Here is an 11324-nt window from a genome sequence, read left to right as displayed (position 1 = left end):
TACAGCACCATGCCAGGCTGCCCAGCGCCGCGCCGTGCCGTACTGCACCGTGCCGAGCTGCATAGTGCCGAGCCGAGCTGCACCAAGCTCCGCCGAGCTGTAACAGCACCGTGCCGGGCCGCGCTACACCGAGCCGCCCAGCGCCGGGCTGGGCTGTACAATGCTGTGCCGCGTTGCACTGAGCCGCCAGCGCCGGGCCGAGCTGCAGTGAGCCGGGCCGCCCAGCGCCGTGCCGAGCCTGGCTGCGGCGCTCCGCCCCTCGCAGCGCGGAGGGCGGCTCCGCTCGGCTGTGCCCGTGCCCAGCCCCGCGCGGGGGGAGCCGCCGCAGCCCCCGCCCCGTCTTTGTGGCCGCCGAGGTCGCCGCAGCGGTGTCGCGGGAGGCTCGCGGGGAGGCGGCAGGCATGGGGCTGCAGCCCCTGGAGTTCAGCGACTGCTACCTGGACAGCCCCTGGTTCCGCGAGCGGGTGCGAGCCCACGAGGCCGAGCTGGAGAGGACCAATAAGTTCATCAAGGAGTTGCTCAAGGATGGGAAGAACCTCATCGCCGCCACCAAGAGTGAGTGGAGGGGCGCGGGGATGGAGGGGAGCGGCAGCGGCGCTGCCTTTTGCGGCTTGTTCCCTGTCTCCAGCCTCTCCTTCGGGTCCTCCACCGGCTGCCCTGGGGACACGGGTCGTGCCCAGCCCTCCGCCGCTGAGAGGCGACAAGGGACAGCGGCGGGGATTGCGCTCCCCGCAGCGCCCGGTGTGCGGCGGTGCCGAGCCCGCAGGGGTTAAACCCCGGGAGAGAGAAGGCTCGGGTTCCACCGAGCCTGTTGGTGCCTTCCGCGAGCTGAGCTTGCAGCTCTCCCCGAACCGGCATGTGGGTCACAGGATGCTGCAAATTCCCCTTTGCCAAATCCTGGGCTGCATCCAAAGGAGCGTGGCCAGCAGGGCGAGGGAGGCGATTCTGCCCCTTTCTTCCTCTCTTGTGAGACCTCACCTGGAGTACTGTGTCCAGTTCTGGAATCCTCAACATAAGAAGGATATGGAGCTGTTGGAACAGGTCCAGAGGAGGGCTACAGGGATGATCAGAGGACTGGAGCACCTCCCATAGGAGGACAGGCTGAGAGTTGGGGTCGTTCAGCCTGGAGGAGAGAAAGCTCAGACCTTATAGCGACCTTCCAGTACCTGAAGGGGCTACAGGAAAGCTGGAGAGGGGCTGTTCGCTAAGGCTTGTGGTGATAGGACTAAAGCCAATGGCTAGGAACTGGAGAGGAGCAAATTTAGATTAGACATAAGAAAGAATTTCTTCACGATGAGAGTGGTGAGTCACTGGCACAGATTGCCCGGGGAAGTTGTGGCTGCCCCATCCCTGGAGGTGTTTAAGGCCAGGTTGGTTGAGGCTTTGAACAGCCTGATCTAGGGGGAGGTGTCCCTGCCCATGGCAGGGGGGGGTGGAACTGGATGATTTTTAAGGTCCCTTCCAACCCAAACTGCGCTATGATTCTATGATTGTGACAGCACCAGTTGCCAGTTCTGTCTTTGGTCTCTTGAAGTGTGACATTTCTTTTTAAGTTTGCATTTTACTCATTGAATATATATATGTTTTTTTATATACATATAGTTAGCTATGCTGTGGTTCCTGTGGGGATCATATTCTCCTTGAATGACCGTGTTAATGCATGTTCTTAATGTAGTATTGTGGTAATATAATATCTTCCATTGGACTTAAGATATAGTAATGTAGTGACCTAAACATTTAAGGATGATTGACTATACCAATTTTTCAAATAAAACATTAATGCAGTGCTTTGGCACTGTGTTCTCAAGTGCGGTGCATCGTTGATGTCATGGAAAACTTCTGAAGGCAGGGAACCAGGCTTTAAGGATATTTTCCTTAAGGTAGGCTGAGAGGGATCTGGGCAATAGTTTGAGCAGTATAGCTGCCTGGATATGAAGAGAGTTTTGAAAACTGCAGTAACTGATTTTGTGCAAATAAAGAAACATTCTTTCCTATTTTTGTCTCTGATGTGCCTGGGTAAATGAAGGTAGAAAATCAAGTTCCACTTGTCTGTAACGTCTTATTCTTTGGCCAGTTAATATTCAGTTATTGCAAATCGTGTTCAATGAGGATTATTTGAAATCTGTGACCTAAAGTGTCAATATAAATTATTTTAGCTTGGAGTGCAAATAAAAAACTGTCCATAAACTTGGATAAGAATGGTAGAGGGGAATCATTCCACTTCACTTCTATTCCTCAGGCATCTAGACAGTATTCTGGCAATTGCCTCAAACTCTTGGTTTCTCATGCACAGTTACACATACAGGAATTAGTTTGAAAGTGTGGAGTTGAAGGTAATGAGGAAAGCCCTAACTCATGAGTCTCCTGTCCACAGTAGATTCCTGTGCTGATAACTTCTGCTTAGCGTGCAGTGCTCAGCGCGCTTAGCTGTGTGTGGTGGGAGCCAAGGGAGTTCGCGTGCCAAGCAAAGCCACCTGGCCTGAGAGTGCTTGATGAAATAGTTAGGGCTAGCCCATGAGAAATATTTAGAGAAGCTGTCTGAGATCCCGCCTGGTGTGCAGGTCTTGGCAATTCCTTCCTTTCTGAGATGACAGTCAGAAATTTTCTTTCTGAGTTTAGGTGCTGTACCTTATTTTAACAAACATCTGTACTTTAGTGTACTTGTTTAAGAAGTGGAAATGGGTTAGATCCTTACTTGTTTCAGGTTTCTGCAGTTGTGTCTCCCCTTTAGAGTGCCCTGCGTGACAGATCTGGAGCTGTGGCATCTTCCTCTGCTGCTGGTGAAGCTGTGTCAGTGTTCAACAGACATTAAAAGACAAACTTAACCAGAGGAAACACAAGGAGGAATTAAAACCCCAATGGGTAGAGTGTTGGTCTTCCTTGAGTTTTCAGAAGAAAACAGTGGCATCTGAATTCTTTGAGGAACTCGATTAATTTGCTATCTGGAAACCAAATGCTATTAGTTGTTTCAAAATCCAAGCTCGAGAAGTGGTCTAGACGCAGAGCTAGCTTTTAACCTCTGTCAAAGCTGCATTTTTTGCACAAAGGCTAGCTTGCTGCAGTCTAGAGAATGTGATAGGAAACAGCTGATTACAGTTTTTGGAAAACTGTTTTAATCTTCTGAACAAAAAATGTCATCTTAATAATAGAGTATTTCTCTGTTTCTAGAACCAGGTAAATTACAAAATTTAGATCTGTTTTAATTGATGTGTGAGCATAATAAGCTTTGTTGAATGAGCTATAAGATACAAAATGGAGTAGGTCCACTGTTCTTAAATTTGTGGGAAATGAAGTGGCTGCAATAGAGACTACCTGCTTTTTCCTCCCTTAGCGCTTTCCTTATTTCACTTGTAAAGCGGCGGCTTACAAGAAACGCCTTGAAGATTCTTGAGGTGTGAATAACTGATGTAATTGAATGCATCCCACTTCCTGCTTGACAGACAGCCTTGTAAATGACTTTACTGCTGCCTGCACTGGGTTACATCTTGAGAGGTGGGAAGCAGATACTGCTACCGCTCCCTCTAATCACAGAAGTCATCAGTGTCTTACAGGGCAAACCAATAACATGATGTCGATCCTCTCTTTGGCTCCTTTCCATTTGTCTCCTTAGCTGTATGGCAGTGTATTTTCCACCTAAAACTCAGGAGAATTGATTTTTGTTAGTACAGGCCTGTACTGCTTAAAAAAAAAAAAAAGGAAAAAACCCAGGATCTTTTGCGTTCTTGAATTGTTGAGTTTCAAGTGTGAAGCAGACTTCAAGTGTCTTTACAATATTAAGTTTCAGTTGTCTCTGTGGCCTGATAGAAAGATAAACAAGGCTGACTCAAAGCTGTCTCGTTTCCTGTGTAATGGCTTGAATCACTGAGTTGTCTAGTTCAAGCTAAATACTGGAAAAATGAATACCCAGTAGTAGCTTTTTCTTCTCTTGTGACAGTTAAATATATTTAAAAGGAGTACAGAAGGACAATTTTTTTTCCCCCTGTTAATGATCAGTAAATACAAGCAATATACACATATGCCTTTTAAAATAGAAATGCAATATTTCTGACGGATTCCAGTTCAGTTAAACAAGTGAGGATCAAAATACTTTACAAGTAACTTTTGAATGGAGTTAGTTGTGTTCTGCTGAGAGAAACTGAATTTAGAGGTGTCTGACTGGAAACTCCTTATTGTGAAACACGAAAAGAACGTGAGGGGTTTAGTTCTAAGCTCTTAAAATCTTTGAGATGCAAGTTGTTGGAAGCTAAAGAATATACTGCTGCACACTGAATTCTTCTTTTTATATTGGCCCAACTCTTGGTCTGTTGACATGAGTGTGAGATTTGCCTGGAGTTTTCAAAGATATTAATTTTGAGGTGAAACTTTTCCATAAATGCACAGCGGGAGCTTCCACTTTTTATGAGACCTCAAAGAGGAGTAGGAAGAGTCAGCACAAGTGTAGGTTTTGGCCCAGGGCGTCTCGCGGGTAGTTTGCAAAGGATAATTGTGAACGTGTGCTCACAGCTATTGCATGTGCCTGAAAGCAGAGCCTCCTCATTCTTGGATTTAGATTCCCATCAGAGCAGAACTCTGTTGGCTCAACTGCAGCGACTTTGTAACGAAGGGAGATGGAGGAGCCAGGAATACAGAAAAGTTGAGTTCCCTAGGAGGCTTTCAAGGGGTGCTTCATAGGCAGTGCACATCCAAGGGAAGCCTAGACAGAGTTTAATGGGGAAGGATGCCCTGTATAGGCCTCTCAGTCAAAATGCATCATACAGCCATTCATCAAGTCGGGGCCATCTGCTGCCACGTGGCCACCACAGTATTCAGATACTCTATCACCTGTGCTGGAATGCAGAGCAGCCACCTTACTCTGCTTGCATCCTGAGAAACGTGCTACCCAACGGACCCGTTGGCCCCATCGTGTGGTTTCACTGTGGCTGGCCAGTCCTCTCATTGTATTGCTGTCTCTCTTTTGGCTGAGAGCAGGATAGTTCCTCCTGTACTCTGAGGTTTTGGGTTGTGAGCTCAGTTCTGTGTGATCTTGGCCATTGTGTTTGGTGCATCAGGGGAGGAAACCAAGACATCCCTGAAACTAAAAGTGCCTCTGTAGGCAGCTCAGTGTGCTCAGGCTACCGATGACTACTTTTTATTGCTTTTTTGTTTTGTTTTGTTTGTTTTTACAGAAGAGTTATTCCTTGTACTCTTCCAGACAGAACCCAAAACAAGAACCAAATTTCTTTTTTTCTGTAGAAGGAGTATTTTGGAATATAAAGAGTTACTGGTTAATAGTTACTGAAGAATGCTGGTTTACTCCAGGGAGCATTTTGGGATTTGTGAGGAAAAGAAAAAAAAAAGTGAGTTCTCTTTCCTTTCCTCTGAGGTGTTATTAATCACTGGTCATTTGCAGTTTTGCCATCAAGAAGATAAGCAGACTAGAAATCTTGTTGGCAGTGAGAATAAAGACATCCTAATCCCATCTCTGACCTAGTAGAACAGGCTGAGTCTTTCAACAAAGTTGACTGAAGAACTTAATCCAAACTCAGCATCCAAAGTGATGTCTCAGTTGACCAAACCAGTATTCTTTTTCTTGGCTGGTTCTTTTAGTGGGTGGTAGTGGTTGACCTCTCAGATGCTGCTTGGGTAGGCTTTTGGTTTGACCCGGTGTGGATATTATTATGTAACTGTAAAGACTGTGGTAATCCACATAATAACACAGCATAAAAGCCACTCAGATCGCTTGACCCATGGTGCTTCTTTTTCTTGAGCACTAATTGTGCTTTCTTTAAACTTTCCTTAGTATAATCTGCACTTATGAAACCACTTAGCTGAACGTATAATGTGTGCCAGCTCTCAAAGCCTTAGGAATTTTCTGCCACAAGAATGTTGTTCTACTCCTGTGTATGTAAAAAAAAATATATAAACCCATTAATATAGAGCTGATTAATAACTTATAGAAAAGAAATGGACACTTATTAAAAACTTACAAAGAATCCAAAGACCGAGTAAAAAACTGATGTCATTCTTATTTAACAAGGTGGAGGGCGGACTACTGCAAAAGGGCCTTAGTTGAACTTGTGTACAAAGCTTCCTAAATCAGCAGTGGTTAGTTAGGACTCTGTCTTGGATTCCATTTGAGTTCAGTGAGATCTGTGAATTAATGAATTTTCACATTTAGTGTTTTAGGAAGCTGTTTTAGTTTTAAATTAGTGCCTCAAAACCAAGCTTTATTTCTATTACAAGGCACGCTTAGGTGTGATAACAGTAAGCAAATAAATACTTCAAGTGAACACTCTGAGATTTAAATCTGAAATATACTCTGCTAGGGCATAGTTTGATAAAAATTACTGGTAGGGCAGTGCTACATCCTGTATGGCAAAGGCTACTGAGCAGTATCTGCCTTTTAAAAAAAACCTCTTTCTGTTGGAATTCAGCTCAGTAATGGAAACATTAGAAAACTAAGGCAAACAGGTACTTTGGGGCCCATCTAATACAGCTTTCCCTTAAGAAAGAACTGCTTATAATAACATAATAGAATGCTGTCTTTCCCTTCCCTTCAAGATAATTGCCACAGCTAAGTTCTAATTAACTGAGACAGTAGCTTTTCTTTCTTCTTGTAGATAAAGTTGCTTCTGTATAAGTATCAGGGAAGTGCTTTCTTTTAAGAAAATACTGTGCAGAACATTGTGTTTAGCTCCACCCAAAGCAAAGCATTCATTACTGTGTCAGTCGCTATAAAAAGTGTCAAGCTCATTCTGTGCAGGATGCCAGTTTGTCATCTTGAATCATGTCTTTTCAGCTTGGATTACTAACCAGCTCCATTACCTTCTTTGTTTTGTAAATGTTCCACTGTTGATTTGATTTTTTTTTTTTCTGTATTAAAAGTAGAGCACTTTGTTAGTGGACTAGAAGATCTGATTTCATAAAATATGGATTTACATGGATTTTTTCAGTAGCAGGAGACGCGACAGGCTGTTGTTGAATGAGATGATTCTGTCTTTTAATTGTTTAGGGAAATGTCATTTTTCATCTTTAGAGAAACTGTGTAAGCAGTCATTAAAGAGGACATCAGTGATTAGTGTTCATTTTCAGTCTTTGGGACAAAACTGATAGAAATAAGTAGAGTGATTTGTAGTTCTTAGAGAAGTTGTCTGGTTAGATTGGGTTGGAAAGTCTTTTCCTGATATCTTTCTTTTTCGATGACAGACCTTTTAGAAATGTAATATTGAATTTTATGGAATCTGAATGCATCTCAAGTTGGAAAAAAAGGATAGATTTACCCTACAGTCTGTAAAGTACAAACATCTGCTTGCAATTAAATGAAGGAAAATAGACCCACTGATAAGGCTGCAGGTATATGCTGTTCCTAAAATTACCCTATGCTTGCCAGCTCTGCATTGCAAGTATTTTTGTTTATGACATCATGCCAGTTCTCAAGTCCGTCTAAAATCAACTTCATAGTCTTCAGTGAGGCAGAACTTTTCTTTCTGCTCAGTACAGATTTTTTTATAAGGGGGTAGAGAGGGGAGATGACCTGCTCTGGAGTGCTATGTTTTGGTTTTTTTTCCAGATACACTGCAAGGGGAGTAGCATACTGGCCAGGCACTCTGCCCGCACTTTGGACAGGGAGCGCTTGGAAACATGTTTTGAAACGGCACAGAAGAGCTGTGCTGCAGCACTTCTCTCATCCTCCCTGGCTCTTTTTTAACATTACACAATTAATGCATTTGGTTTACATTGACTTTAGTGCTTTTATTTTACAGTACCAACTCCAGTCACTACTGCAGCACTTAACTCATGAACTTAAAAAGCAGAGGCTTGGCTGCTGGAAGGAGACAATCCACAGCATCTGCTTCTTGGCAGTATACTTATTGTTTTGATAGAGTGAGCTGTGGCTTTTTGAAATAAGTTTTATGATTTGCTTAAGTTTGATGAGGTTACATTTTGGGTCTAATGCCGCTTCTCTGCGTTTCCACACTAGGTTTGGTATTTTTCGATGACAGTCGTTGTTGAGATGTTGCAACATGCTCAGTGTTTTGATCATGTTTTAAAAGTCTTCATGTTTTTGAATTGGCAAATTAAGACACTTTGAGTGGTTGAATGCTTTCCTGGAATATGTACCAAGTGTAAGATATATGATCATATGAGCTTGGGCATATATTGGCAGAATAGTTTAAGAAACTACCATTCAGGGAATTTAACATCTCTCTCTACTGATGGTTTCTGCCACCCACTGTAGTTGTCAGTTTTAATAAGCACCAAAATCTGTGTTGTTGCTAAGTCAAAACCATCTTCTTTGCTAAGTTTAAACAAAACCATCACATTTTACAATAAGTTGAGGTATGCACATATGCTTCATCCCAGCAGCTGCTGTGAAGGTTGTGCCCTCTGTGTGTAACTGATGGAGGAGAGGGTGGCTACAGTGGCTGCAATTTAAATTGCCCCATGTTATCCATCTGGGATAGATGTATGCCTACTCTGCAAAGTGCATTTTTGGGTATCTTACTGGAAATTAAGATACTGGGAAGGGAAGTATATGGCTGGGTTTGTGCTATCCTCAAACTCTTTTTCTAATAGACATTTTGGGGGATTTTCAGCAGACAACTTCAATGTCATGTTGTTTTTCCATACCTACTTGCACCTATCTACAGAGCTTCTTTCAGCCACCCTGCTCTTTGTCAGTGCCTTTTACTGCTGCTCTGTTTTTGTTTCCTCCTCTTGTTTTGTTTTCCCCTCTGGAGTGTTTGCTCATCTTTCAGGGTAAAAATAGAGAGAAAACATCCCAGCCCTCAGAAACAATGTGTCCATCATGGGCCAAGGCCAAATCAGACGTTCTTGTAAATCATTCATGCTGGGGTTGTCCTCTGTGGGAAAGGAGCAGTGAGAAGGAAAAATAATCTGTAGACATGGAAAATCACAGTGTTACTAAATGGATTGTGGTTTAACTACTGTCCACACCTTTGAATAAATGTCCTGTTGTTGCCTCCTCAGGTGGAAGGACTGGCCAGGTGGGGGTTATCTGCTCATTAGGTGGGTCAGAGAGAAGGCTTTGCCTCTCAATAGATTGCGTTGTTATAACTTCCCTTAGTTCTGTCCAGCTTTTGTATGTACACCTGGCCGGTCAGGACTACATGTCCTTGAAGAGGAAAAAAATGCTTTGTTTAATTTGGCCAGGAAAATTAAATATCCAGAAGGAAACTGAACAGGACTGTGTATCAGACCTGGGCCTCCATGGACTTTCTACTGTGTGTGGTGTCCAGCAGTAGGTTTTCAGCCACTTAGTTGCTGGTGAGTGTTTTTTAGCTTTGAAATTTGTCTATTTCCTCCATTAGGCAGTTGTATATGGGCTTAGAAGTGGCAAATGAACTCATGGTGAAAAGTCTGAAGCTTGTGTGGCACTTGTAGCACTTTGGCCTTAAGAAAAAATTAGACTCTAATGTATCAGATCTCGAAAGCTGGGTGGTCTTCTCGAGCAGAAAGCAGCTTATTTTTTGCTCATTTGGCTTAGTCTGCGATTTTGTCAGTCACTAGAAAGAGTTGCATGCTTTGAAAAATATTAATAATATTTAAATGTTGATGTGGTGGAACAACAAAAAGTTAAATTTGATAAAGAAACTTGTAGCAGATTTAAATGAAAACATGATCTCTTAGAAAATGCTTCTTTAAAACAATCCTGTGATCTTGCAAACAGGTGGAGGGAGTGTGCTGCCAGGTCACCGAGGACTTGAGAAAAACTTTTCAAAACAGTGTGGCAGCAGGTCACTGTTCTTGGAAATTCATCACCAGACCAAGCTTGTAGCTTCTGTGGATTAGCAGACTGTGAAAGCTGTGCGGTTTCAGCCTTTGAAACACATCAGTGCTCTGAGAAAAAAACAGTATAATTTACATTGTCAGTACTTTTTTTCCTATTAAAATATCAGGTTGTGTGTTTTCTGTTGAAAAGGCTCAGTCCAATTGACAAGCTCCGTTACAAGCCAAAGGACTGTTTCTCCAAGGCTTTTGTCTGTCCAACTCCTCAGCCTGCAAGCTTTTTCTGGAACAAAGCTGACTTTCTTCCAGTCTTCTCTTAAACACTCTTGCTCTGTGATAATATTACTGTACTTTAATTGTGCCTCATTTTTCTTTGTGCTTTCAGTCGTTTGAAAATGCAGTTTCAAATTTCTGTTGTGCCTCTGTTCCCCTGTTCCAGCAGATTCAGCACGTTTGCTAAAAGAAATAAAACTGCCTGGATGTAGTGCATCTTTTGTTATTTCTTTTACTTCTAGAATTAAAAACTTCTAATGCTAAAAAGAATCTGCAAACACTCCTCTGTGCTATGGCCAGTATTTTTTTTTTTTTTTTTTAGCAGAACACATCTGTGTCTCTACCAGCAGCACCATTAGTGCTCTTCCCGTGAGGTTCTGCAGGGTTGCACCTGAGGGGAAAGGCTTCCCTCCATGAGGAGTAGGGAATTAGCTAGTCAAGCATGAAAATTTATTGTTGGCACCTGTATCTCTCCTCTTAATGCAGTTTTTTTTGCTGTGGAACATAGCCTCATTTCTCCATAAATCCTTTATAAAGACCTTCAGCTCAAGTTTTTGTGTAATTAATATAATGAACTAAGACAATGTCTATGTAGGAACATAGTTCAGATGAATTTTGCCTATTGAAGGAGTTATAAACCTACATTAGGCAGGATATGGTGGTTTAAGAAGAGCTGAAATGTGTTCTGTGTCTCGGATAAACTCACCCATCCCTTGCAGAGCTGAAGCACCTGAGGACTGGTGGCTGTTATCTCTAGGTAGAGTTCAAGTAGCGTAACCTGCTCTGAGAGAATTGATTACTGCAAATGCTCTCCTGGAGGGTTGCGATTTAATGACTAGCAACTTGGAAGACCCATGAGAAGGGTTGTGTCTGTATCTGGCCTGGTAATCATGGTGACTGACTTACACGTGTTAAAAGTAATTATCTGCTATTTAAGAAGTAGAACTCCTTCAAGCTACTGACTCAGATGCAAATATTATTTTGAAAATATAGCTTTGAGACTCAACAGAAACTATTCTTTTCTCTGGAATTTTTATTTGCCTTCCTGCCTCTAGTAACCACTTTCATATGTCTGTAATTGGATTTTTGTCTCAGGTATGAATTCCTCTTTTTAGTTACAAAAATACCTTATATTTACATGCAACATGATTTGTCTTGTAGATAGGTTTGCTTTTTTTTTTTTTTTCTTTTAAATTGCTGCTTTAGATTGCTGTCATTCCTGATGATCTTTCTGTAGTGGATGTGGTTCACACCTGCAAGGGTAGTGAAATTTTCATCTTTTGTATGATTAGATTTTTGACTGAAGGCAGGCACAATACAGT

General features: G+C 42.6%; 1 protein-coding gene across 1 annotated transcript in view; it reads left to right on the top strand.

The window, feature by feature from the left end:
* Positions 1–284: 284 nt before the first annotated feature.
* ARHGAP10 (Rho GTPase activating protein 10) overlaps positions 285–11324 on the top strand; it is a 149083-nt gene continuing 138043 nt past the window's right edge. Inside the window, exon 1 of the mRNA XM_054064843.1 lies at positions 285–555. Within this exon, the coding sequence (XP_053920818.1) occupies positions 402–555 (154 nt within the window). The 5' untranslated portion in view covers positions 285–401. The remainder of the gene's footprint in view (positions 556–11324) is intronic.

This window comes from Cuculus canorus, chromosome 4 (genome assembly GCF_017976375.1).
Source record: "Cuculus canorus isolate bCucCan1 chromosome 4, bCucCan1.pri, whole genome shotgun sequence".
Lineage (NCBI taxonomy): Eukaryota > Metazoa > Chordata > Aves > Cuculiformes > Cuculidae > Cuculus > Cuculus canorus.
This window is presented reverse-complemented; position numbering and strand designations above follow the sequence as displayed.